At 46.4% G+C, this 27,917-nt stretch overlaps 1 protein-coding gene across 2 annotated transcripts in view; it reads left to right on the forward strand.

Moving 5' to 3' along the window:
* Nucleotides 1-1,422: 1,422 nt before the first annotated feature.
* Nucleotides 1,423-27,917, forward strand: part of NUDCD3 (NudC domain containing 3) — a 70,529-nt gene continuing 44,034 nt past the window's right edge. For both annotated transcript variants that reach the window (XM_061414442.1, XM_061414443.1), the window contains exons 1-2: nt 1,423-1,614; nt 6,737-7,047. In XM_061414442.1, the coding sequence (XP_061270426.1) occupies nt 1,423-1,614; nt 6,737-7,047 (503 nt within the window). The remainder of the gene's footprint in view (nt 1,615-6,736; nt 7,048-27,917) is intronic.

Below are 27,917 nucleotides of genomic sequence, written 5' to 3' on the forward strand. Positions count from 1 at the left end.
CTGCTCTGAAGAACCTTACTTCTTTACAAAAATATGTTAACATGTTTTTATTATGTTAAAATGCATAAATATTTAAACATTTTCTGTTTTTATGTCCAATATGGTAACTATCAATAAACAGAATACACATAAAATTTATGGAAGACTCCAAAGAGTCTTTGATATATTTTAAGAATGAAAATGGGTCTTTTTTTTTTTTTTCCTCCTTTTGGCCATGGCCACACTTGTGGGATCTTAGTTCCTGGAGCAGGAATTGAACCTGGGCATTCTGATGTGAGAGTGCAGAGTCCTAACCACTGGACCCTCAGGGAATCCCCTGTAAATAGGTCCTAAGTCCAAAAAGTTTCAGAACCGCTGCTCTAGAGCAATTTATGAGTTTGACTTTGTTTACAATTCATTAGAGTCCATACACTATGAAGATACATGTTAACTTGTAGATTTCAGGCCAGTAGAGATGCAAATCATTTCTATCCACTAGGAAAGATAATCTACATCATTTTATAGGACACCAGCCAGCGTTGTATCCAATCTAGCCATCTTACTCTGTTTTCTGAAAGCGTTAAAATACCCAGTTTCTCGAAAAGCTTCTTCAAACTAGCTTTATCATATCATTGGTTACTGTTAATTAAAATGGATAAATCTCTGATGTGTTCATTATATATTTGAGTAAGTGTTATGTTTTGAGTTTCAGATTATGCTTTGAAAGACACTTAGAACATGTATACATGCTGTCTGTGTATATATATATATATATATATACTATGCATACGCATATATACTACACACACACATATATATGCGTATATGTATATTTCACAGGATGGCACACCAGATTATTCTGCATCTAGCTCTTTCCATTTAATACTGGTACATGCACTCACTTGACAATCTTGTCTTCTTTTATTTATGCACATCACCTTGCATTTCACCCACGACTACGTTAGTAACGGGAAACACACCAACAGAAAGGTCTCAGTTTCCTCTTGGGACTCGCAAGCAAAGGGTTCTCGCTGTCCCGCCTAGTTTCTGGATATCCAGTCTGGAACACAGCCCACAAACCACGTGACAACAGCGTGGCTCACGTAACAGTTGTTGCCCGCGCTACAACTTTTCCGCCAGTTTCCAACATGGCCACTAGGCGCCCTCAATGCCGCAGCCCCGGGCCCTCTTGCGCTTCGCGGCCCACTTCTGCTCCTCAGCGAGACCGCCCGAGAAGCCCGGGGGCAATAGGGGCGGTGCCTGGGTCCAGTCGGCTCCAGCGCAGTCCAGCCCATCTCCACCGCGGGGGCGAACAAGAGCGGACCGGAAGTTTCCCGGGCGCGCTAGCGGCCGAGGCCGTTACTGCAGAGCACCGGAAGTGGCCATAGGCCGGCGTCCGGGCCGCGCCCGCAGTGAGTGAGCTTTCCTCCGGCCGGCGACGCCATGGAGCCCGGGGCGGCCGAGCTGTACGATCAGGCCCTGCTGGGCATCTTGCAGCACGTGGGCAACGTTCAGGACTTTCTGCGTGTGCTTTTCGGCTTCCTCTACCGCAAAACGGACTTCTACCGCCTGCTGCGCCACCCGTCGGACCGCATGGGCTTTCCCCCGGGGGCAGCGCAGGCGCTGGTGCTGCAGGTAACGCGCGGTGGGCGGGAACCTCGGGGTGAGGTGGGGGAAGATCGTGGGAGCCCCGATCCCCGCGAACCCGCTCCCGTAGTCCCCCACCCTCTGGGAGCTCAGGCTCCTGCGAGCCCGCCGCTTCCTCCGCTGCCGACCTCAGTTCATTCTCTGGCGCTTCCCCGGACCCGCCTCCTGCGGCCGCGGCTTCTGCCGAGATGCTAGTCTGTAATCAGTTTACTCCTGTGCGAGAGATGCCGGCTCTAGAGCAGCGTGGTCCGATAGGGTGCATTTGGATGTCAGAAGCGTAGGGCCCGGTCAGCTCCAGCAGCGCGTAACCCCTTCGAGTGACAGGGCCGGCCAGGCAGAGAATGAAAACAGTGCAGGCTAGACTGGGGAAGGGGCGGCGGCAGCACGGACACCTGCACACCTCAGAACTACGACTACTGGACGAGGGGGAGGCTGTGTGATGGGTGTGGTTCTCTCATTTGAAACGTGACTTTTCACGTCGAAGACCGTATAATAGTACTTAATAAGTTTACATGTGAGCATATATCTGTGCATCCCAGGTTAAGCTTATGTTGGAGGCTATCATTCACTGAAGTTGACGTGGTATTTGAAATGTAATAAGCAAGAATTCACACTCTCAGCCGCCACAGGCATTGGAGATACACTGGTTATGCGGATGGTTAAATAATGGTTTCTCTGCTTGGGACACTTACGCTATATTTAAAGAGATGAAATACAGTAGCAGGGATCTTTGCCTGTTATCTGACAGAGCCATTGGAAGGAAAGGAATAGAAATGATCTTTTGGAAATGAAGACAAGTTTTGTAGAGGAGGTGGAATTTTGATGGGATCAAAAGAGGATACTCAGTCAAGCATTGAGCCAGGAACCTGAGAAGGTAGAAATGCTGGCGATACCTCTCACTGTTGTCTAGCACTTTTCAGTTTATAGAGTGATTTCAAAGGTTCATCTCGTGAAGTCTTGCTACCCACTTCAGGTTGGTCCGATATTACTTTCCTAAGTGCCTGCATGAAGAAACAAAAGCTTAGAATGTTTGAATAACAACCAGAGATGATATGGTCAAATGAGGAGTGAGGTTGGTATTCCGTTTGAAAACTTAAGGCTGTTCCTCATCCTTGTAGTGGTTAAGTACCATCCAAGTGATCAGAGAACTGTGTGTCAGAGATGGTTTTTAGCAAATCCTTTGGCAAATGAATAATTTCACGGAAGCCTGAGAAGTAGATAAGGTTGAATTTTATGTGGCAAATGAGGGTGCCAGTTCAGCAGATCAGGTGTTTTGACCAAACTCATCATATAGCTAGAGCTCAAAACTTCATTTTTCTGATTCCATATCTTTCTGTTCTATTATTTAACCAGTCCATTGTAGAGCGGCAACACTTTTGTCTAGGGTGATCTTTTGCAGAAAAAAGAAAGGAACATTTACTGAGCACCTAGCAGTTGTTACGTAATTTTTGTTCTAGGTTGTCATTTGTTCCTAACAACCTGAAAAGGTTGATCTTTCTCCTTGTTTTACAGGTGAACTGACAGAGGTAATTCATGAATCTGGTAACAGTATGTAAGACACCTGCTATGTTTTAGAGACTCTCAAAGGTTAAGACTTGGTGAACAGTTTAATAAAGTGGAGGTAGGGAACAAGGCAGAGAGGGGTGGGATGGGCCAGCAGTGACCCAAGGTTTCAGACCAGGGCACTGTAATATCAGTAGTGTATTCACTGAATTGTCACATGAGTTTAGGGGAAGAAGCTTAGTTTTAGACAGGTTGAATTGGAGATTGCAGACAGAAGTCTCTGTCCATAGGCTGTTGAATTGTGGGACTGAATCTCATGGGAGGTAGAAGAATCTGAGTGGTTTGAAGGAGAGGAGCTGAAGGTGAAGGAGCACGGCAGAGAGAAGGTGCTTTTGGAGGGAAGGACCCCAGAGAAGGAATTGGAGAAGCAAGAGGCTGTAGGAGTGGGAGGGGGATGGAGGGAAGTGGGCAGGGCAGTAAGTTCCATGGAAACCAGGAGGGACAATTTCTAGCAGGTAGTTAAGAGGAATGTAGTGTTTTTTGAAAGTGGTTCTCAATCGTCAGCATTGCCCAAGGAACTTTAAAAGAGCAGATGTCCCCTGGTTATTGTGGTTGAGTAGATCAGGGTAAATCCTGGGGAGCTGTTCTTTTATTCAGAGAGGCATTGGGCAGTGGGGTGCTTGGGGGTCTTTTCAGAATTCAGGCAAAGAGAGTTTGGATGGGAGTATTGTAGTGCTCCATTCTGGAACTCCTGTTTTCCCCTGGTATTTTGGGGTATGGGATGTTTGTGTGGTTTAAACCTTCTTCAATTTTTCCTCCCAGTTCTAAGGGCTTGCACAGCCAGGCTGTACAGTTTGAAGGACCTTCAGCAGGAAAGATGCATGTGGAAATTGTATTCCACTCCCTTATTTATTAGTGTATTTTAAGAAAACAGTAATTTAGACTGACATTTTGTTCATTTCAGTTGAACCTATGTTTATTCTGGAGTTCAGTTTGGGAAGCCTGCTTAAAAGGTTACCACCCCCCCCCCCCCCCCCCCGCCCCCGCCACCCCACCTCCCCATGAGAGTCAGGAAAGCTAGCTCCTTTTGCTCCTCCTGGAGCTTCTTGGGAAGTCTTGGGAGACTCACTCTTCTCTCTGTCAATTGAGAAGGTTGCTTGGAGGTCAGGGACACATCTTCCAGCTCCGCAATCCAGAATTCTGAAATGAGTGCTGAGGTCAGCGGCAATGTGAGAGGTGAAGCACGTGTCATCTTAGAGGATCCGGGGGTGCTGAGTAAGCAAGGGCAGTGGGGGCCACAGTGTCATCAGGAGTATGAGGCCTGGGGTCCAAGGGAGGTCCCAGTGTTTGGAGAGAGCCCTTGCTGTTACTTCTTTTCTGGAGTTAAGATGAAGATGTGGTGTGTCAGGAAGATGAACGGCTCTGAGGGCAGTGGGTCTGGTGTCTGGTAACATTGACATGGGTGTGAGAGGAGTGAGTCAGGGGCTCAGGTTCTCTGGAGAAGCAGAGATAGGTACTGTTTCTAGTTTTTAACCTTAGGATTTCCCTTGCCTTCCTCTGCCTCCATTTCCTTTCAGTGTTTAGTGTGCTTCCTGTATAATTGTTTACTTTCTTCTTTCATTGGCAGGATCTTGGGCAAGTTACCCTCTGAGCTTAGTTTTCCCTCATCTTTGAAATATCAGTGCTATCTTCCTAACAGCATTTTCCTGAGGGTTGTGAGAGAATGTTTATAAAAACACTGACATTGTAACTTCTCTTGTTCTGTCTTCTGGCCCAGTGCACACAGCAGTTATTTAGCCCCTGTCTACATTCTAACCCTTTGGAAACTGACTTCTACACACTTTAAAACATTTTTGTTTTGTTAAGACTACTTTTTAGAGTAGTTTTAGGTTCAGAACAAAATTGAAGGGAAAGTACAGAGATTTCCCATTTACCCCCTGCCACCCCCACCCCTACAGCTTCCCCTGTTGTCAATATCCCCCACCAGAGTGGTGCATTTCTTACAATGGATGGACCTGCATTGACATATCATAGTCACCCAAACCCAGACTTCACTTTGGAGGTCATTCTTAGTGTTGTTCACTTTATGGGATTTGGACAAATGTATGATGACATGTATCCCTCATTATGACATCACACAGAGTATTTTCACTGCCCTAAAAAAATCCTGTGTAGTCTTACTTGTTCATTCCTTTCTCCCCTCAACCTCTGGCGACCACTGGTCTTTTTATTGTCTCCAAAGTTTTGCCTTTTCCACAGTGTCATATAGTTGGAATCACACATTGTGTAGCATTTTCAAATTGGCTTCTTTTACTAATATGCGTTTAAATAACCTCCATGTCTCTTCATGGGTGATAGCTCATTTATTTTTATGGCAGAATAATATTCCATTGTCTGGATGCACCAGTTCGTTTATCCCATCATTTATTGAAGGATATCTTGGTTGCCTCCAAGTTTTGGCTCTTATGAATAAAGTTGCTATAAACATCCGTGTACAGGTTTTTATTGGTACATGTTTTCATCTTCTTTTGGTAAATACCAAGGGGCATGGTTGCTGGATTGAATGTAAGGGTCTCCTCCCACCCACTTTTCAACGTGGATCTTCTGGCTTTCCTGTCTCCAGCTGCCATAAGAGATATTTCTTGATGAGCCCACCTCTTGGCGCTGTGACATTTCCTCCTGTCATTCCTCTGGAAGACATACCTTTCATTCAAGGTCTGATGCAGACCCCCTTCTTCTAAGAGATGTCCTTAGCTCTCTGTCGCCAGAATGCTTGTTTGCACCCACATTCCGATGGCATCACATGTATCTATCACAGCCTTTCCTGTCAGACTTGTCACTTCTGGGTCTGTCCTGGCCACACTTCAGGGTTATGTGCACCCTTAAATAGTGCATGCAATATGCCGTTTTCCTGTGCACTTTTTGGATGGAGAGTTGCAGTACTTTTTTGGGTGTGACTGTGTCCCAGGAAAGATTAATGACTGATCCACATGCCAGAAAATTGAGTTGTTCAAGGGTGGGAGCTGTCGCTGGATTTTTGGTGCTCCTGGCAAGTTGTAGGCACGTTATGAATGTCTTTTGAATTCCCAGGGTGAGACTTGCACTGTCCCTCCTCCCATGCAGTATAGGACGATAGCAGCAACCCAGTGAGCCAGCCTGCACTGTGGACTGAAATTCAACCAATTCCCCATCTTCCCTTTTTGCATCTGAGTTGTTGGGGCCTTTATAGCTCCCAGCACCAGGACAATGGGTTCTTTGCATTTTGAACAAGACTCTCTCGGGCTGTAGAAGTAATGACAGATGAGACCATTTAGTTACATGTCTTTTGACGTAAATATTGGGCTCATAGGTGTGTAAATATTCTGAGCCTTGGCTTGTAAAAGTTTCACTTTTTCATTGATTTTTGGAATTCCCCTGTTAAAGATTGTTTTCGTAGTGGCTTTTGGTGAATTTGAAGTGCATTTCCATTTTGCTAGTGGGAACATCTTCTTATCTATTGCTTTTTCATTCTTTTTTTTTTTTTAAACCAGATTTTGCTGTATTTCTACAGAATGTGTGATACAGTACTGGCAGGTGAACTCAACACTGAATTGCTGTTTGATTTTAGGTATTCAAAACCTTTGACCACATGGCCCGTCAGGATGATGAAAAGAGGAGAAAAGAGCTGGAGGAGAAAATCAGGAGGAAGGAAGAAGAGGAGGCCACGGCGGTGGCAGCTGCCACAGCGGAGCAGGAGCCAGTTCCAGCCCCGGTTCAGGAGGTGGAGGTAGACTCCACCACAGACTCAGGTGGGCCCCAGGAGCCCCCAGGCCCACGGGGCACCCTGCAGGAAGTGGCTGTCAGCTCTGGGGAGGCAGAGGCACCGGGAGCAGATGCTGGCGCTGCTGAAGCCCCCAGGGAACCGCTAGCTCTTCCCAAGTAAGAATCTCTACTCGGCTGCTTCTTTCCTTTCTTTTTCTTTTCCCCCATCATGATTTATTACGAGGTACTGAATATAGTTCCTTGTCCCATACAGAAGGATCTTGTTTATCTGTTTTCTACATAGTAGTATGTGTCTGATAATTTAAACTTATAACTTATCTTCCCTTTTCTCTTTGTTAACTGACAACTTATCTTCCCTTTTCTCTTTGTTAACTGTAAGTTTGTTTTCTGTGTCTGTGGGTCTGCTTCTGCTCTGTGTATAAGTTCATTTGTATCTTTTTTAGATTTCACGTGTAAGTGATATCCTATGATACTTGTTTTTTTCTCTGTCTGGCTTACTTCACTTGGTATGGGGTATGGTAATCTCTAGGTCTATCCATGTTGCTGCAGATGGCATTATTTCCTTTTTTTTTAATAGCCCAATAGCATTCCATTGTGTGTGTGTATGTGTGTGTATCACATCTTTATCCACTCATCTGTTGATGGCCACTTGCATTGCTATCATGTCTTGGCTATTGTAAACTGGGGTGCATATGTCTTTTCAGATTAGAATTTTCTCTGGATTATAGGAGTGGTATTGCTGGATTTTGTGGTAACACTATTTTTAGTTTTTTAAGGAACCTCCATGGTGGCTGTACCAATTTGCATTTTTACCAACAGTGTAGGAGGCTGGCCTTTTCTCTACATCCTCTCCAGCATTTATTATTTGTAGGTTTTTTAGTGATGGCCATTCTGACCAGTGTGAGGTGATACATCATTGTAGTTTTGATTTGCATTTGTCTAATAGTGATTTGATCATCTTTTCATGTGCCTGTTGGCCATCTGTACGTCTTCTCTGAAGAAATGTCTGTTTGGGTCTCCTGTCCATTTTTTGTTTGGGTTCTTTGTTTTTTTTGTTATTGAGTTGTACATTATTTATATATTTTGAAAGCTGTAGGTCAACTAGTTCAGTCCTCTTCCTTTTTCTCTCTGTAAGGTAAGGTAATAGTCTGCCCACAGTCATACAGCCAGTTAAGAGCTTGAGCCAAAGTTAGAGCACTGGGTTCATAGAGTTATGCTTTCCCATGAGACCTACTTATCCGTGTGGAAGTTTCTCCTCAGAGTCTTGATTCTGTTCTTCCCCTGCAGAGTAACTGCTGAGATGCAGGCCTGCGATCCTCTTGGTCTAATGGACACGTGAAGAAGTTGTCTGATACGGGGGACTGTGGACCCAGAGTTCCCCCCAGAGTCTGCCATTTAGTAAATGTATTATCTTGGGCAAGCAGGGTCACTTTTCTGTGTCTCTGTTTTCGCCTTTGCAATGCAAAGGTGGTAATTACAGCACCTGCCTCACTGGCTGTCGTGACTGTTGAATGAACTAAGGATCATACAGCGACTGAGTGGAAGGGCTTCAGTCAGGCCCTGTGTTGGTACTTGTCTTCACTTTTCAGAGGTTCCGCTCCCTTGGCGCTTCACTGCTCCCATTTGGGTGAGAAGAGCTGATACCTCCTTGTGTATGAGCTGAGGCAGTGTCTGAAAGACCATGCTGCTCCTGGCCTGTTTCTGTTTTTAGGCAAATCTGCTTTCTTCCCTCTTTAATAGGACCGCTCCCTGCCCTCTCCTGGGCTACCTCTCCTGCCTCATCCCTTCTAATTTAACTTCCCTTCTGTTCTTCCCTCTCCTTGCACTGTGCCTGTGACCTGTTCTGGGGAAAATGAATTTTTTGGAGACAGGTTGGGGCAAGACAGCAGAGTCTGAAAGGCTGAGGTCGACTGCATGGAGGATCAGTGCCTGTAACCACCATGTGTTCAAGAGGGGGTTAACTGTATGTGTGAGAAAAGCCTGGAAGGAAATACGTTATGAGTGGAATTGTGAGTGGTTTTCATTGCCTTTGTTCTTCCTTACTATATTTTCTAATTTTTCTATAATGATTTGTATACTTCATTTTACTAATTTTTTGCATTCTTTTTATGTCTAAAAACTCTATTAAAAGAGGGGGTTTATTTTTGATTCATGAGTAATAGATTAGAATAGCTGCCTTGTTGTTTTGCAGAGACCCTATTCTTAGACCAAAGAGTTGTGTTCTGGGTTTTGTGAATCCTACCCTGGTGTTAGTATAGACTGAAGACTTGGGTGTGTCCCAGAAAACCTTAGACTGATGCTACAGGCTCAGTGGTTCCAGGGACTGAACCTTCTTGGCCTTCAGGTACTTGCTGATTTTCCGTGAACAAAATAAGAAATTGTGGTCCAGATCTCTAGCTCGCTCTGACAGACACTGCTGGGGCAGCTCTGAAATGGAACATGAAAGCCGTCCTTGTCCCCCTAGTCCCTCCAGTCAGTGCCCAGAATCACTTATCCTGTGAACTGTAGATCTGGAAAGCGAAAGAAAGAAAGTGAAAGTCGCTCAGTGGTGTCTGACTCTTTATGACTCCATGAGCCTGCCAGGCTCCTCTGTCCATGGAATTCTCCAGGCCAGAATACTGAGTGGGTGCCGTTCCCTTCTCCAGGGGATCTTCTCAACCCAGGGATCGAACCCAGGTCTCCCGCATTTCGGGCAGATTCTTTACTGTTTGAGCCATCAAGGAAGCCCCTGTAGATCTGGGGATTCTGTTAATTAAATAACCTAAGACAGTTACTCTTGAGGTAGCCACACAGGAGCACTGCCTTTCCTGGGTACCCTGTCCAAAAACCAGTTACCTAGAGTCTGATTTCCAGTTTGAGATGACTGATTTCTGATTCCTCCTGCTTGCTACCTGTTTGCTGGTGGTTCTGCCCAATGTTGGGTAGTGGTGATGGCAGCTTCTCTCAGTCTACAGGCAAATCATTCTTTGGAGTCAACTCCTTGTCCCCAGCCTAGGCCCTGCCAACCACAGGTTAAAGTTTCTGCAGTGTACATTTTTGCTTATACATAAAATAATGTGCAGATTTTTAACACCTGCAGATTTTTAACACATGCCACCTCAGGGCTTAAGATGCCCAGTTTTATTCCTTAGAGAAGAGAGCATTTGGGCACACAGATTTCCTTGTCCATACAAGATAGCTTTGAGAACATGCTTACTTTCTGCAGGGGAACTTCACAGTATATGAAGCTTCACAGCTTCACAGTGTCTGAAGTGAAGATACTGTAAAAAGTACTGCTTCGAGTCCCAGTGTTTCTATTGTACTTGACCCAGTGAACTGTGCTCAAAGGACTTCTAGGGATACTGCTGGGAAACTTTCAGAAATGCTGATGACATTACTGTTGCTGTGAAAGGAGAGGGATGCAAAATCAGTACTATCAACATCCTAATGGCTACATTGGACACCTCTCAGAGCAGCTGGTGGGTGGGGTTTGCCTCTGATCCCATCTCTGTGTCTGGTCCCACTTTGGTGGCAATAGGTCCTGCAGTTTTGCTCTGGATCTGCAGGTGTCGCTGTAGGCAAACAGTAATAATGGCACTTGCTGGTGCTAGAGTGCTGACAAAGATGTCCAAAAGGCTGTGCTACCTCTGGCTTTTGGCTTTATAAAATCATGAACAGAATTTTTTAAAAAGAAGAAAAAGGAAAGAAAGCATTATTGGCTCTTCCACAATACAACCTTGAACTGCGCAGATTCATCTATACATGGATTTTTTTCAGTAGCAAATACTACAGTACTACAGAATTCCTGAGTCCCTCCTGAGCTACCCATCTTCCTGCACAGGGAAGCAGACAGAAGAGCCTCGTGAAGGGGTGGTGTCATGGAACTGCTTGATGCGTTGACCTGTGTGGTAAAGTCCTGATAGAAAAAGGGTGTGTTAGAAAGCTGCTCAGTGCTTCTCTTATTTTGGGTGGCATGGCCTTTGTGTTCAGTTATTCCACTTTCAGATTCCAGATTTCCAGTAGTATACCCAGCAGATGTTTCATCTTCATCGCGCTGGTGCATTTGCCCATGCACAGCACGCTCTTCAGTGCTTCTGTCCCCTCAGTAAGGTCTTCCAGCCTTCTGTCCTGCCGCCTGCCACAGGTAACTGCGTCTCCTTTGAGTGTGTGTTTCCTCTTACCATTTGTTTATGACTAGTTCTCACATCTTTCAGCGTTGGGCAGAGACTTACTCAGCCTGTCTCTGGTCCTAGCTCCATGTTAGGTGAGTGTCTGATGCATGCTGAGTTCATTCCTTCGTGCCTCTCCTTTGGTTCTGCTCACCCACATCCTGTGACATCTCTGCCTTAGAGGTGCAGAGGGCATCTCTGCATGGGCTGTCACAAGAGCAAAAAGGCAGAAGTTTTCTGCCAGGGCATCCTCCCTGCGTGCAGTCACGCTGCCTGAGAGCTGGCTTTCTGGGCTTGTCTCTAAACAGGGTCCTTCCTTTGTTGGTCCCTGCTTTTTCAGGTGCCCATTGCAGGAGGCCCTTTGATAGAGTCACGTGGACATACCGGAATGCCACCCCAAGTACCCACCCTGTCGGCTTATGGTGAAGATTGACTGAGGTCAGTGTGTAAGACCTGATGAGCAGGAGTCCTGCACATAGTGAGCCCTCAAGTAGGTACTGTTCTCGGTATTGCTTTTCTTTCCTTAAACAAGAACAGACTGTTTTTCTTCTTCATTATAATCAGTGTAGGCTATTTGGATAACAAAGATAAGGGTATAAAGACAAGAACACATCCTACCATTTCCCCTTAATTTTATGGGATATTTCTGCAGTTTTTTCCTATGCATGTAAACGTGCATGCATGTGTTTGAACACACACGCGCACACACACACGCACACACAGTATGCTTATAATATAGTTCTCTTACACTTGGCTTATGTTTTGCTGAACATTGTATGCTGAGCATTTCCTGCATCCCTTTTGCTGATTTTGATTTCATGTTGTGTGTGCTGTTGAGTGTCGTGTGTCCAAGAGGTTCTTTTGCTCAGATGAAGGTGTTGGCTGTAAACATGCATTTTGAGAATAGTAAGTGGAAAGCCAGAGGTCCAGGGATGTCTGCCTGCTTTCCCCATAGACGCAGCTCTCAGACCTCACTGGGGCTGTGCTGGGCCCGCCTGCCTCAGGGTCTGTTTTCAGTCTCATCCAGTAGAGAAGCTGCTGTCCCACCCAGCGATTCACCCTGAAACTGCCCCTTCTCTAAGGAACCTCAGGTGTAAGAGGCCTCAAGGATTTGATTTAAATTACAAGTCAAGAAACATGATATAGGTTGTTTGCTAGAAGTATTTTTTTTCCTCTAGAAACATTATATTCCTGTTTTCATTTTGGGATTCATTTCTAGCTTCTAGGCTTCATTTAGAAGAGGTTAGCCTGTATATCTTACAGCAGTGACTTAAGTTTATTGGATACTGAAGCCGCATCATAAAAATGACCTGGTGTCCTAGCCTGTGAGAGTGAACATGAGTGTGTGGGGAAGGAGGGGGCCAGTGAGACTCCCCCAGGGAGCCCCCCCCACCCCGGGAATGTGTACTTCAAGATGCCAGAGCCTGACATTCTTCCTTTCCACCGATGAGGAATGGAGATAGCAGTGTGAAGTGCTTTGCTTGAAACCATAGTTAGAAGGGAGGGCCAGAGTCAAGGGGAATTGAAGCAGTACTCAGTGTTCTCTGGGGCCCAGATGTTCTCTTTGTTGTGTTAAGAAAAAAAAGAAAACAGCTATTACCAGAACTGTCTGAGAGATACTTTTCAAAAGTAACACAGTCGGTTTCTATTTGAGTGTTTTTTGGTAGCATTGAAGAAGTATAGAGAAACCTATATGCAGGTCAGGAAGCAGCAGTTAGAACTGGACATGGACCAACAGACTGGTTCCAAATAGGAAAAGAAGTACGTCAAGGCTGTATATTGTCACCCTGCTTATTGAACTTCTATGCAGAGTACATCATGAGAAACGCTGGGCTGGAAGAAGCACAAGCTGGAATCAAGATTGCTGGGAGAAATATCAATAATCTCAGATATGCAGATGACACCACCCTTATGGCAGAAAGTGAAGAGGAACTAAAGAGCCTCTTGATGAAAGTGAAAGAGGAGAGTGAAAAAGTTGGCTTAAAGCTCAACATTCAGAAAACGAAGATCATGGCATCTGGTCCCATCACTTCGTGGGAAGTAGATGTGGAAACAGTGGAAACGGTGTCGGACTTTATTTTTCTGGGCTCCAGAATCACTGTAGATGGTGATTGCAGCCATGAAATTAAAAGATGCTTACTCTTTGGAAGCAAAGTTATAACCAACCTACACAGCATATTGAAAAGCAGAGACGTTACTTTGCCAACAAAGGTCCGTCCAGTCAAGGCTATGGTTTTCCCAGTGGTCATGTATGGATGTGAGAGTTGGACTGTGAAGAAAGCTGAGCACCGAAGAATTGATGCTTTTGAACTGTGGTGTTGGAGAAGACTCTTGAGAGTCCCTTGGACTGCAAGGAGATCCAACCAGTCTATCCTAAAAGAGATCAGTCCTGGGTGTTCATTGGAAGGACTGATGCTGAAGCTGAAACTCCAATACTTTGGCCACCTTATGCGAAGAGTTGACTCATTGGAAAGGACCCTGATGCTGGGAGGGATTGGGGGCAGGAGGAGAAGGGGATGACAGAGGATGAGATGGCTCGATAGCATCACTGACTCGATGGACATGAGTTTGGGTAAACTCTGGGAGTTGGTGATGGACAGGGAGGCCTGGCGTCCTGCGATTCATGGAGTCCCTAAGAGTCAGACACGATTGAGCGACTGAACTGAACTGACTGAAAGAAGTATAGCTTTTTATGCTTGCTTTTTTTTTTTTTCTGTTGAAAAAAAAGTATATGCACCTTGTGAAAAATGTATTAAGTTGACTTTAAGTACAAAGGGGAGAAGACAGAAGAATGTCATGGATCTGGGTGTACTCATTGCCAACCTGGCACCCAGCCATTTCTCCCCCTCCTGTGTTATTTAGAAGTAAGTTTTATCTCATCATTTCATCCGTAAATGTTTTCAACCAGTGTTTAAACTTCCAGTTTTTCATAGTGTCATAATGTTTAAAAAAGTTTAAATCTATAAATTAAAGGCTCCAACCACATATTGCTTATAGTTGACCCTCTGCTTTTCTATTCTCAAAATTTATTTGTTTAAAAAATCAGGTTGTTGATATGCTGAGTTTCCCACTCCCTGATTATTTTGTAGTAGAGTAAATGGTAGGCTGCAGTCCATGGGGTCGCACAGAGTCAGACACGATTGAGCGATTTCACTTTCACTTTTCATTTTCATGCAATGGAGAAGGAAATGGCAACCCACTCCGGTGTTCTTGCCTGGAGAGTCCCAGGGACGGGGGTCACACAGTGTCGAACATGACTGAAGTGACTTAGCAGCAGCAGCAGAGTAAATTAGCAGTTGGATTTAGGGTGAACACTTTTGAAAGTTATGTGAGTGTGTACTGAAAATGAGTTCTCCCTAAAGGCAGCCATTGTCCATACTTTTGTAAAAACCTTTTGAATTTATTTATTTTTAATTGGAGGATAATTAAATAATTAAATAACCAATGTTGTTGGTTTCTGTCATACATCAACATGAACCAGTCATAAGTATACCCCTCCCTCCTGCCTCGCAGCCCCTCTAGGTTGTCACAGAGCATCGGGTTGGGGTCCCTGCATCATACAGCAAATGCCCACTGGCTGTCTGCTTCACATATGGACATCTTTATGTTTCAGTGCTGCTGTCTCAATTTGTCCAGTCTCCTTCCCCCGCTGTGTCCACAAGTCTCTTCCCTATGTCTGTGTCTCTACTGCTGTACAAATAGGTTCATCAGTACCGTCTTTCTAGATTCCATATGTATACATTTATATACGATATTTGTTTTCTCTTTCTGACTTACTTCCTTTTGTATTACAGACTCTAGGTTCATCCATCTCACTAGATGTAAAATTTTTCTGTCTTATAAACTTTTATTTTTCGTATTGATTTATATATGATGTACTGTGTGGACTTTTAGTTACATCCCTGAGCAGCTGACAGGCCGCTGACAAGGACTGAGTCTTCCTGTTGCCAGGTGCCCTTTTTCCTGATATGCATGGTCACTGTCTTCACAACTACAGGACTTTTAAGATGCTGATTGCTGGACCCACCCCTCGAGATCGAATTTAACCGGCCTGGCTGCCACCGTGTGTCAGAGTTTTCGGAAGCATTCTGGGCGAATCTGCCTGTAGCTAAGGGTCAGACTTGACTGCAGCCGTTCAGCTGTGGCACAGTATTCTCCTTCGTGGCATGGTGTCATTGTTTAGTGAGTCTCCGCAGGGAGTGTAATTAGGCTGTTTCCAGTCTTCCACCGTCACAAATGATGCTGCAGCAAGTGTCCTGTACCTGCACATGTTTCTTGGAACATGTGTATGAATATCTGTTGGATGAATTCCCAGAACAGGAATTACTGGGTCAGAGGGTATGAAGTGTGTAATTTTGATGGATGTTGCTAGAGTGGTCTCACAGAGGTTGTAACAGTTTGTTCTCTCTCTCCCGGAATGTCTGATGGTGGGTACCTGACCCAACCCCAGGTGCCAGCCAGCAGCCCTAACACATTTCTTGACTGCTCTTACCTTTGCTCCATTGGTTTTACTTAAAATGTGTTTTTTCCTTTTCTGTTCCATTTATTCATAAACACTAAACCATTTGTTCTATTTGTTTGTTAGTACCTAGCTGTTTTTTTTTTCTTTTTTTTTTTTGTACCTAGCTGTTTTATTTACAATGGCTTTATTGTGACACATTTTAATACTTGGTTTAATCCCTTGTCAACAGACTTTTCTGGAAAATTTTTCCATGTGAAAAATTCTGTTGAAATTTTTATTGGTAGTACATTAGATATGTAATTGTAATTAGAGAGAAATGACGGCTTTACCTTATTGAGTCTTTCTGTCTAAGAGCTAGGTACATTTTGTTTATTCATGTCTTGTTTTATATTCTTCTGTAGAATTTTAATGTTTTTACTCAATAAGTCCTGTGCACCGATACTGAATTCTCTCACTGTTTTGTAATGGTGTCTCAGTTGATTTTCTTGGATTTTCTAGGAATATAAACTCTTTAGTTTTATTATAGTGTTTTAGTGACAACTGTGTTTAGTAATACATTATATATATTTTTAATATTTTTGTAAATTCATTTTTTTTCTCTCCCTTAAAATTTGTTGCTCTGAGCCCCCTGGAAGGGTGGAGCTGACATTTGCTTGAAGGGACGGGGTAGGGGATGGCTAGTTCTGGGGGTGACAGGTTAGGCTTCGGCTGCAGTCATGTGCGTGATGTCCGTGAGTGATGTCGGTAAAATCTGAGGACGCTAGTGATCTCGGGTCTGGAACTCAGAGGGTGGGATGTAGGCGGGACTGGAGTGGGAGTTTGAAAAGCATCAGTATATGAATGGGTCTGAAGCCACTAACTGGATGAGATCACAGACTGGATGAGGCGGTGAGTGTAGATGGAGAAGAGGTCCAAGGATTGAGAGCTGGGGCACTGTACACGAGGTGAGGGGGCGTCTGCCTTGGGGTCAGGAGAGTGGGGTGTGTGATTGGGGGCAGAGCAGGGCAACCACGAGTGCCCTGCCACGAGGGTGGGAGGCCAGTGGTGACACGTGTGCAACATTCGCTGCTGCTCCACCCTGTGCTTGCTCTCTGCTGCATCTTGCGCATCCTTGGCCTGCTTTTGTCAGTCGTCACTCCCTTCCTTCAGGACACACTCCTGACCTCTCCCCTGGTCTCTGTTTCTGTGGTTGGCTCTCCTTGTGGCAAGTGCTTCTCTGGCCTCTGGCTCAGACCCTTGTCTCTGGCCCCTGGTGGCGGCTCCTGTGTGTGTCCCCATGTAAACTGCCTTTTTTATATCTTTAGCCCCCTGTGTTAGTTTTCTCACCAGGGAAACCAGGAGAAGGGCAGCTGGCAGAAAGTGATGGAGGGACAGAGCCCAGCTTTTCTGTTACTGTGTGCACCTTGGCTCTATTTATCCTGTCCACCGTGTGTCCAGTGCCTGCAACGTCCCTGGCACATAGCTGGCACTTAGTAACCAGCCTAGTGAATGAGTGATTCATATTAAAAGTCATATTCAAAAGTGATAAACTTTTGAATTTTAACCTATCTAAATCCATTATCGAGTAACATTCAGGTTTTCTTGAATTTTCATAGAATTATGAAAATTTTCATAGAGCTTTCACATCTATGTTCTGTTCATCCCTGTCTTTTATGGCAACTCAGCGTTCTGTAAACTCCTGGTTGAGTCCTGTGTGACCACAGAGCCCTGAGTCCCTGTCTCTGTACGGAGAGGCCAGGCACTTAGCTTTCCTGCTGGTGAAGAACCCTTGAGGGACAGGCCTGGGACTGGTGGGAGTCCAGAGCCCTAGTCTGAGCGGGCCTTGGGCTCTGTAGGCTATACTGCAAGGAGGCTGAAGCAGGCCCGAGTTTTTAGCCTCTTTCTCTTAAGCCAGGGAATCCGTCCTCCTGTGGGTAAGAGAAATACTTCTGGGAAGGCCACCAGGTACGACAGGTGGGGGCTCAGCAGTTGGCGACATAGGGCTCTACCTCCAGGTTCGCTTGGAGAAGCCCTGGAATAGGTCGTCTCGGATGACTCCGCTTTGAATCCTGTGTGCCTAGTTGGTTGTGAGCTTGGATTCTGAGTTTCTCTTGAGGGTCAAGTGCATGTCCCGGTCTCAATGATGCGGTGGAATGCGGTCAGTTGTTTCTTAGCTAAACAAGGGCCAGCATGTGCTTTTGCATATAATTCTCAAGGTCTATTTATTTTGTGGTCTTTAAAAAAAAAACTTTCTGTTTTAGATGATTAAGACCTGCCAAAAAAAGAAAAGTTGAAAAAACCATGCAAAGAATCCTGCGGATCCCTCTGTCAGCATGCCAGATGTTTGTACCTCCTGTGACCAGGGGCTGCTGTGAGCACATCTGAAGACCTTGTTCCGTTTTCACCCACTGTTCCATTAGGGTCCTTTCTGCCTGGCCAGCATCGCGTTTGTCGTCGTCACTGCATTAGGGGCATGTCTCCTCAGTCTCCGCTCTCTGGCACAGTTTCTTAGTCTTCTCGCTCATGACCTTGACACTGTTTGCTTGGTAGAGTGTTTCTCAGTGTGGTTTTTGTCTAATGTTTTGTTCTGACCAGCTGAGGTGGTGTCAGTGACTCCTTTTTTTTCTGTGCTAAAGAGTTACTATTTTCTCCTTTGTAATTAATAAGTGTCTTGTGCAAGAGATACTTTGAGACTCTGTAAATATCTTTGTTTCTTCTCATATATTGCCCACTAATTTTAGCAACCATTGATTATTCTCTCCTGAAACAGTTACCGCTGTGGTGTCTGCCAAATTGCGATTTCCCGTTTATATCCTCCTTTCCACATTTATTAGTTGGGATTATATTGTTAGGAATGGCTTTTCTTCCTCCTCCACTCACTCTCATTCATGCACTTGTTTCTGTGTGTTGGAGTGCCTTACGATGTTGACTCTGTAGTTATGACCCCCATGTCTTGTGTTGTTGCTCAGGAAGCCCGTCAGATGGACTTATCCTTTTGACATCTTCACATCATTTTCTGAGCACTTCTCATGCTTGTGCCACAAGATGTTCCATGTCATCCTACTGTGAAGTCGGCTTTTTCTCCAAAAGGGCTTGGGGTTTGTTTTTTGCATTTTTGTTTTTTTTTTTTGCCGTGCTACATGTGGGAACTTAGTTCCTCAACCAGGAGTTGAACCCGCTCTCCTTACATTAGAACGTGGAGTCTTAACCACTGGACCCCCAAGGAATTCCTGGGCCTCGGGTTTAATTGGAGAATGGTCTGAAATTGAGGATCTGGGCACCAGGTGTATTATCACTGCTTGTGTCCTGGCTACTAGGCCTGGGTTATGCCCGTTTCCCAGTTTCTTTACCTCTGAAACTATCCTGCCCAGCTTTTCACTTCCAGTGTTCTTCTCTGTGCCCCCTTAAAAAAAAAACTCATGGTATGGATTAAGGGTGTGCATCTTGGGAGTCAGAAACCCTGCATTCAGATGCCAGCTCAGACCTTGTTAAGCTGTCTGGCCTTCGGGCCTTAGTTTTTCCATATGTCAGGTAGGGGTGATGATTCTCAGCTTAAAGGGTTGTTGTGAGGGTGAAGAGAGACAGTAAAATGAGAGTGTTAGTTCAAGCGGAGGGCTCACTTGGATTCGTTCATCCAGCAAGTGTTTCTGGAATGAATACACGTATAGGTTTGTCTCAGGATCTGGGGCACGTGGCGTGCAGCAGCGCCAGGCCCGGTGGGCCCTCTGGCCGGCTGGTGCAGGGGCAGCGCCTTGGACGCCTCCACCTTCCCGAGCTGCTCTGAGCTGGAGGGAGGCGGGGGGAGGAGTGGGCGCTTGGCTGTCCCCAGCTAAATGAGCAGTCCCGGTTCTGTCAGTGCATTCTGCTTCCGGCAGCGAGCCCCACGCTGGGCTGTGGGTGGCATTGTCATGTGTGGAGTTGGAAGGAACTACTCCCCTCCTCTGGCATAACCTTTCTGCCTTCCTTGGCCAGTTCTTCCGTGGGGTGGGGTGGAGTGGGGTCGAGTGTGACTCGCGCTAAGTGCGGCATGGGGGCCGATGAGGGGGACGGAGTCAGTGCTCTTCACGTTTCCATGAGCCCTCAGGTACTTAGACAGAATCTTTTCTGTGGGGCAAATCAGTAGGAAGTGCTGTTCCCCCGGTCCCTGCAAAGCCCTGTGCCTCGGGCAGCCACTCCACCCCCGCCAGCGTCCCTGGGCAGGCAGGCTCGCTCCCTGGGAGCTTTCTGTTCTGCTGCTGCCAGAGTGTCACAGTAAGTGGGTAGGTAGGACTAGCTGTGACCTAAAAACACTTGAGCATTTTCTGGGCGTCCCTGGGGAAAGCTGAATAAAGTAGGAGGAATGTCATTTCAAATGCTCATGTTCTCCCAGGAGAACAAACTTCCAAGTCTTTCCTGGCCTCTTGTTTCTGAAGGCAGTGCTGCTGACTCTGTGACCCTGGTGCCCACAGGCTGGCCCTGTGACCCTGGTACCTATGGGGTGACCCCATGACCCCAGCACCTGCATGTGGACTCCATGACGCTTGTGCCCACATGCTTGGCAGAATGGGTGCTGCACAAAGCGATGTCATGACGACTGGTTTCTTAACTTGCTTTGTGGGACCGCCCACCCCAGCCCACTCTGTTGGGTCCTGAATAAGAGAACAGAAAGAAATCTGTTCTCCATCCCAAGAAAAACAAGTCCCCAACTCTCCGAAGAGCAAAACACAAAGGGAGTGCCTCCCAGAGCTCAGGGTCGGGAAGGAGGGGGATGGTTGCCACACAGCAAGGGTCCGTGGAGCTGGGTGTGGTCCCTGTCCTCCGGCAGGTTGGCAGTGCCCTCTTTCAGAGTAGATCTCACTTTAACAGCAGTGTTCAGGTTTCTGCCAAGGACACTGGGGAGAGCCCTGCTGAGGGTGGCCCAGGGGCTGGAGTCTCACCTGCCCTGGTTGGCAGTTTCCATTGGCTGCAGGGTAGAGGCTGTGCCCCTGGGTCCAGTGGTCATTTCTTTACAGCTGCCTCCTTGTGCTCATCTCTTTCCCACTTTGTGGTCTTGTGGCCGAGGACCTTTGATTTTGCTGCTGCAGTGTCTACTTAGATCTGCCTCCCGTTATCTCTCTAGCCCTGATGCTCATGCTTAGTTGCTCAGTCGTGTCTGACTTTGTGACCCCATGGATTGTAGCTGGCCAGGCTCCTCTGTCCATGGGATTCTCTAGGCAAAAATACTGGAGTGGGTTGCCATGACGTCCTCCAGGAGATCTTCCCAGTCCAGGGATTGAACCCTGATCGCCAGCATTGTAGGCAGATTCTTTACTGTCTGAGCCACCAGGGAAGCCCCCCGTCTAGCACTAGAACTTCCTTTTTCCTTAAAACTATTTTTTGCTGATGTTTTGAAAAATGCTATATGCAGATATTTAAAGGGATTGTAGCAGCAGAAAGGGGAGCCATGGAACTTCAGTCCTCCTCTCATCATGACCCCGCCTCCTGTTCTTTCCGCAGAGAGGTGTCTCTCCCCCTACCCCAACTCCGGGCATGAGCCAGTCACCACGGGGGAAGTCTGTGAGGATCCGTAGATGTTTATTTATGCCTCACCTCTACTTTTTAGAAAACAGACTATTTTTTAGAGGAGTTTTAGGTTCACAGCAGAGTGAGCAGAGTACAGAGTTCCCACGCACGCCTGCTCCCACAGGCACAGCCTCCCCCACGTCACCACCCTGTCTTTCAGATTGAATTTTTGCAGGGATGATAGCATGCTGTGTACATTGCTCTTCCCTTGCTTCTTTCACACAGCGACTCTTACAAATGTGTCCTTGCCGGCCTCATCGATGCCGTGTGTTCTTTGGAGCGGCCGCCTGGCGTGTTCCGCTGTGTAAACTGTGCTCGGTGACTCTGTCTGCTCTGTTGGCCGTGTTTCTTGTGGAATTAGAGAACGGTGACCAGACTGTTAGATTCTGAAAGTTCTCAGAATGTCTTCAGAAGTAATACATATTCATTGAGGAAAATGAGACAGCTCAAAAGCCTAGGAGTAGGGGTTGTCCGTTTTCATAAGGTTTTTGGTCCACAGAATAAAAAAAGACAGATTTGGGCGTCTGCAGAGGTATTTGTTTCTGTGACTGGTGTGTTCTTGAGATGTCCGTGTGTCATTGGCCTGAGCCATGCCACTGTCACCTGGAGGTCGGTCTGGAATAGAGAAACACGTGATGTAACCCAGCATTTAGTCCATGGGGCCTTTTCCTTTCTAGATGCCCTGCCCCTTGGGGGACTGTTACAGAAGCACTGAGTTCTCATTTATTTCATCCAGAAAATATGATCCTTTGAAATTTTTCATTTATTTTTCCTTAAACAGGTAACTGAAGAGTACACTCAGAAACAGATCAATCTCAGGCCCCATTTGACCACCCCGATTGCAGTGTGCTCCCAGAGACAACTGCTTTCCTGGAGTTCACCTTTTGTGTTTCCTTTTTTTTAAATTTCAGTGATCACCAGTTTCTCAGCTGGCCGATGGATTTTCTAGAGTCCAGTATCCCTCCCCTCGCTTGGAATGGTGATCGTGTCTGTTGTGGGGTCCTGGTATCCTGTTCCCTCTGGGGCTCACAGCAACACTTCTTTCCCTGTAGAATTTGGTGGCCCCCATCCTGGGAAGCTGGCTTGTCTCAGGGCTTGGTGATTCCTGATTTTGTGTTCCTTTTTGTGCTCCAGACTCCAGTTACCCTGTCTGTGAAGTCTGTCATTGATTCACAGCTGGTCTCTAGCAGTGTTTAGCAGGGCACGGGTGGCCTTGGCTGTACTGTGTCCGTCTCTGTTCTGCAGGAATGGAGCACCACTTCCTACGTGTCCCCAGATGTGTCCCCACACTCTCTGGGTTTGGTGCCACTTGGTTCATATTTTGCGTGTACTGGGAAGAGGGCAGGAGGTGAACCTGTAGTCCTTCTGTTGTCCTGCCCTCAGCACACTGGCCCTTCTTATTTGAGCAAGACCACAGCTGGGTCTGTCTCAGCATCTTTGACCCCTCCACGCAGACTGGGGCTTGAAGCCTCCTACTCGGTTCGTTGCCTTTCTCCATTCCCTTTAGTCTCATGCACACTCAGGCAGGTGTGTAAGATAATTCCCCGAAACTGGTGGCCTCCTCTCTCCCTCCCCACCTAAGGCTTCTGGTCACTTAGCCTAGCTCGTTGACACTCATTTTCTCTCCATTGCTTTTGTCCTGCAAACCTCACACTCTGCACCATTTTACTTCAGACTTCTCCCCAGGGAGCCGTCTCCCGCTCTCCCTGCCTGCCTCCATCCCCGGCTCATTCCCTGCTCATCCCCTGATCCTACCAGAATGTCCCTCTTCTTGGGAGGACACTCCCCTCTGTGCCCTGGCTCCTTTTCTGTCCTTCTCCCTCTCTGACCATGCCACTGGTTCTGGGTTCAGACTGCCTGAGGTTAGTCATGTATCCTTTTCTGCATCTCAGACTTGGTCTGTGTGCATAAGTACAACTTAGGCTTGAGGGGTACACCCTGAAGCTAATTATCCGAAGCAGGTTGTAAGTGAGAAACTGAAAGGTCATCTGCCTGAACTGCCCCCTCCACATGCCCAGGATGCCCTCCTGAGTTCTGGGGAGACATGGGCTCTCGAGCATCAGCACCAGCTGGCTCAGCAAGGTACCCTCTCGGTACAGGGCTTGCCCCTGGCTCTGCTGAGGGGACAAGGCCACCCCTGCTGAGGGCCCCCTGGCCCCGTCATCTTCCCACTGTCCCTAGACACTGGATCGCCTGGCTCCAGACTTGGAAGGCCCCTGGAATACTTGGTAAATTTACCACATCCTGCGTAGTCGTGGTTCTTGCAGGCCTGACGGTGGTCTGTTCCACCACCAGCCGGAAACCTGGTTAGCTGTAAGTGATGAGGTTGAGCTGGAGCCCACCAGACACCCCAAGCCTGTGTCTTGTGTGTCTCACAGTTGAGGCTGCTGCCCCCGTGAAACTTTCACTTCGATCCACAGGCGGCTTCTGGCCAACTTGAATTCAGAATCTCCCAGGGAAGGGAGTTCGCAAAGATGGGGCCCTTAGGCAGAGTGACACACCACACGCATCTGTTATGGGTGCAGTTTTCAAGTATAGTCTGATGTATTTTTACAAGCGAGCATTGCCATGAATCACCACCCAGAACAAGATATTCCCAAGTGAGAAATAACCGGAAACTTGCCCATGTGCTCCCTCCACCCCCTCCCTTACAGTTGCGAGTGTGTCCGTGGTTTTGTTAGATCAGCCATGGGCACTCCCCTGTGGAAGGCTGAGCTGTCTGCATTCTTAGCGCAAGTGTCTACGAGCCTGTCCCCACAGCTCGGCCAGCGGAGGGTGTGCTGAGCTTTTGAATTTTTTGTTCTTTGAAAGATGAGATACACTCATATTTTTAATGTTTATTTCTTTTATCATGTGTAAAGTTGTGCATAGTGACATGCAGCTAAGGCTAATTGTATATCTTTTTTTGAGAGTACTCCGTCTTTTGCTCATTTTTCTGTTAGGGTTTGTTATTTTTTTACTTTGACTTTCAAGAGCTTGTTCTCTATTTTGGAGAAATTAGGCTTTTATCTGTAATATAAATATTTTCCTCCAGTTTGTCTCTTGACTTTGTTTATGTTAGGTTTTGCTCCAAGCAAAAGCATTTTTTAATATTCATAATGTTTGTGTTATAAAATTAATCAATTTTGGGGGGAGAGTTCTGGAGTTTGAATTAGGAACCTTTTCTTGTGCTCAGTTCGGGAAGGATTTCAGCCATTTTCCTCAAGTACATGTTTGCGTTTTTTCTATAGTTCTGTGAAAATAACCCTTGTGTGGTCTCATTTTTTTTATATTTATAAAAGATCCATTTGCTCTCTCTGTATGTGTGAGATGTGGATCCAGTGTTACCATTTCCAAAATGTCTCTTCAGGTGTCCTTATGACATCTGTGGTACACTGCAGGGACCGAGTTTTGCAAGAGGACTCTGACAGGTCTGGGCCCCTGGGGGGAGCCTTTGGCTCAGCCTTGGCCCTCTCTGAGGCAGTGGTGGCACTGAGGGGCCACACATCGTCCAGGAGTGTCCTGTGGTCTGAAAGATCTTGTCAAGCAGTGCTCCTGCTGGGGAAAAGCTCCCTCACCTCCCTGTTCTAGAGAGTCTCTGAGGCACTGCTTAGCACTTGCTCCCCAAAAGTGTCTGAGTGGGTTCGACCTCTGAGCCTGGGTCAGGACGAGATGGCAGCAGAGCTGTGGACAGTGCCTGTGGACAAGTCACAGTTCTGTCCTGGGTAAATGAGGGGATTGTGCTGGATCATCTCTGAGGTCCCTTCAGCCCTCTGTCCTGGACGTGCACGGAGCAGTTGTCTTTCGTGGAGCCACAGCGTCCCCTGAGTGTGGCCTGAGCCCTGTGCACACTGTTCTTCGTGGGCACAGAGGCTGGCAGGTGGCTTTGTCTGTGGGGATAAGCTGTGTGGCTTGGTGAGGATGGTTTGGGGGATGATTCAAGCACATTATATTTATTATGCACTTTGTTTCTAATCTAATGCCGATGCTAATCTGATTGGAGGTACTGGTCCGTGGCCAGGAGGTTGGGGATCCCTACTTTAGATCCTGTTTTGCTTTTCTATAAGTTTATATCAAGAGGTGATTCTCCAAAGAGTTGCTAAGCATTCATTTATTTAAAAAGTGAAAACTCTGTTTCCTCCTTAGCTCCTTAACCTTGCCAGACTGTGCTCCCTTTTTATAAGAAATACTTTGTGTCTTTGCACTTTACTATCCTAGGTGAAGTTTACCAGTGCAGGTACTTAAGTCTACCAGTGCAAGTCACTTAAGTGCTGTGCTAGTCAAGCGTTTTCAAAGAGGTGACTAACTTTCAGGAGAGCCCAGAATCAAACAGATTCATACACAGTTGTATGCCTGGAAAATTCAGTATGATGAGACAGGCAAAAGATTATTAGGGTTTTTTTCTAAAATTAGGCTCTATTTCAGGCTCAGATTAGTTGTAAATAGGCTGCCTGAAGTTTAGAGGGAAGTGTGGGGGCTTGGGGGCAGAGGACAATGTGTAGGCAGAGTCACCTGCTTCCTCCAGGCCCCCAGCGCTTCATGGCATCTCTCCCTTTGGTAGCTGTCAGCCAGGTAGGACTTTGCTGTTTTCATGCACATTTGAACAGGTGGAATGAGCTGCTTTCAGGTTTCTTTATTCCATGAGAAGTTAAGCTTATACACACACACACACATTTATATGTTTTTTAATATTTATTTGGTGGCTTTGGGTCTTAGTTGCAGCACTCGGTGTCTTCATGGCGTCATGCGGGAGTCTCTTGTTGTGGCACATGGGCTGCAAAGCTCACAGTAGTTGCAGTGTGAGCTTAGTTGCTCTGAGGCATGTGGGATATTAATTCCCCAGTTAGCTCAGTCGCTCAGTCATGTCTGACTCCTTGGGACCCCAAGGACTGCAGCACGCCTGGCCTCCCTGTCCATCACCAACTCCCAGAGCCTACTCATACTCAAGTCCATTGAGTCGATGATGCCATCCAGCCATCTCATCCTCTTTTGTCCCCTTCTCCTCCCACCTTCAATCTTTCCCAGCATCAGGGTCTTTTCCAATGAGTTAGTTCTTTGCATTAGGTGGCCAAAGTATTGCAGTTTCAGATTCAGCATCAATTCTTCCAATGAATATTCAGGACTGATTTCCTTTAAGATGGAGTGGTTAGATCTCCTTGCAGTCCAAGGGACTCTTCAAGAGTCTTCTCCAACACCACAGTTCAAAAGCATCAATTCTTTGGCTTTCAATTTTGTTTGTAGTCCAACTCTCAACATCCATACATGACTATTGGAAAAACCATCGCTTTGACTAGATGGACCCAGCCTGGGGTCAAACCTGAGTTCTCTGCTTTGCAAGGTGGATTCTTAACCACTGGACCACCAAGGAAGTCCCAAATTTATATTCTGATCAATTTTTTATACTTATTCTCATCCTGGAAACATGATTGTTAGAGGATTTTGGCATATGAATTGCATGTGTGTTGATTTATTTATATAGGTTATTACATAGTGAACATGTTAACGACACACTGAAGGGTTGCATTTGTTCAGTAGCTGTGACTAAAACCCTGGAAATTAGTTTCTGTTGAAATCTTAGGGCAATTTGTGAAATGTCATTAGTAAGCAAGATGTATCCAGTTCTTCTACTGTTACCTGAAATATTCTCAAGGATCTAGAGGTAACACACATTTCTCTTTGTCTTTCCTTCTCTCCCAGGGAGTGTGTGTCTGGCTTAATTTTTACAATGCTACAGATAGTCTCCTAGGGAGGCCACCTGTTCTTGGACATCTGCTGCACAGCTGACTGGTCTGAGCACTGATGTTGTTTGCTGTAGAAGTTGTCCTGTCATCACCTGTTCATCGCAAGTGTGGACAGCTTCCATGTGGTCACAAGTTTGGGCCAGCTGCTGAGGAGGGTGGCAGTGTCCCCAGGGACTGCTGTGTCTTACCTGTCTGGGCTTGGCTCACAGGCTTCCCTTTTCCTCAGTTTCCTCAGTTTTGGCCACTGGGGCTGAAGGCATGGCAGCACTCCATTCATAGGATGGCCCAGCCTGTGCTCAACAGCTGTGGGTTTGGGGCCCTGACCCTCAGCAATGGGGGTGGGCTGTCTTCTGCCCTTCCACTCTCTCAAATGTGGGAATCCATCAGTCCAGTGGTAGGAAACTGATTATTTGAAGTTTCTTCTTCGCAGGCCACCCTAATGTTAGAGGAAGTGTCTCTCTGTGGTCCTGCCCTTCTACCCTCTCACCCCATCTGTGTGTTGTGTCTCTGTGGCCCATGCCAGGCCCTGCCGTTGCAGCCGGAGGGACAGGAGGTGCTTGCAGGCTCATGGTGTGGGGATGGCAGCAGACAGCTGTGGTCCAGTGTGATGAGTGTCAGGAAGAGGTCAGACAACCCGCTTAGACATCTGAAATGCTTCCTGGAGCAGGTGTGCTAGACAGGGCCCCAGGAGCTAGGAGTGGGGGCTTCCTGGTATTCCAGCCCATGTCGTGGCAGGAGGCAGGCAGGTGAGGGCCCTGCGTGTGCTCAGGAACTCATAAGATGGGCAGGGTTGTGGCCAGGCTAGTCTTTGGGTCTGCTGTCTAGGGCCACCTCGCATTGGTGGGTGTGGAAATGAGCCATCATGCAGTTCAGATAGGCTTTAACAGAGACTTTGGATTTTTTCAAGAAAGCCAAAATCTCTTACTGCCAATTTTGTGAGAAGCATAACAGTCACTTCTTCATGTGGAGTGTCTTGTGGTATTTGTGATGGAAAAACGCAAACAAACATGTTGGGCAACTCAGTATGTTATCAAGTAAACTCCCATTAAATTAAAAAAAAAAATTTGTGTTAAAAACAGATATATCATTGCATTGTTCATGGCTTCCTTTCCTTCTCTCATTAAATTCAGTTACAGAAAGTTGTCCTGGAGAATTATATACAGGTTTCATGTATTC

Source organism: Bos javanicus, chromosome 4 (assembly GCF_032452875.1).
Source record: "Bos javanicus breed banteng chromosome 4, ARS-OSU_banteng_1.0, whole genome shotgun sequence".
Lineage (NCBI taxonomy): Eukaryota > Metazoa > Chordata > Mammalia > Artiodactyla > Bovidae > Bos > Bos javanicus.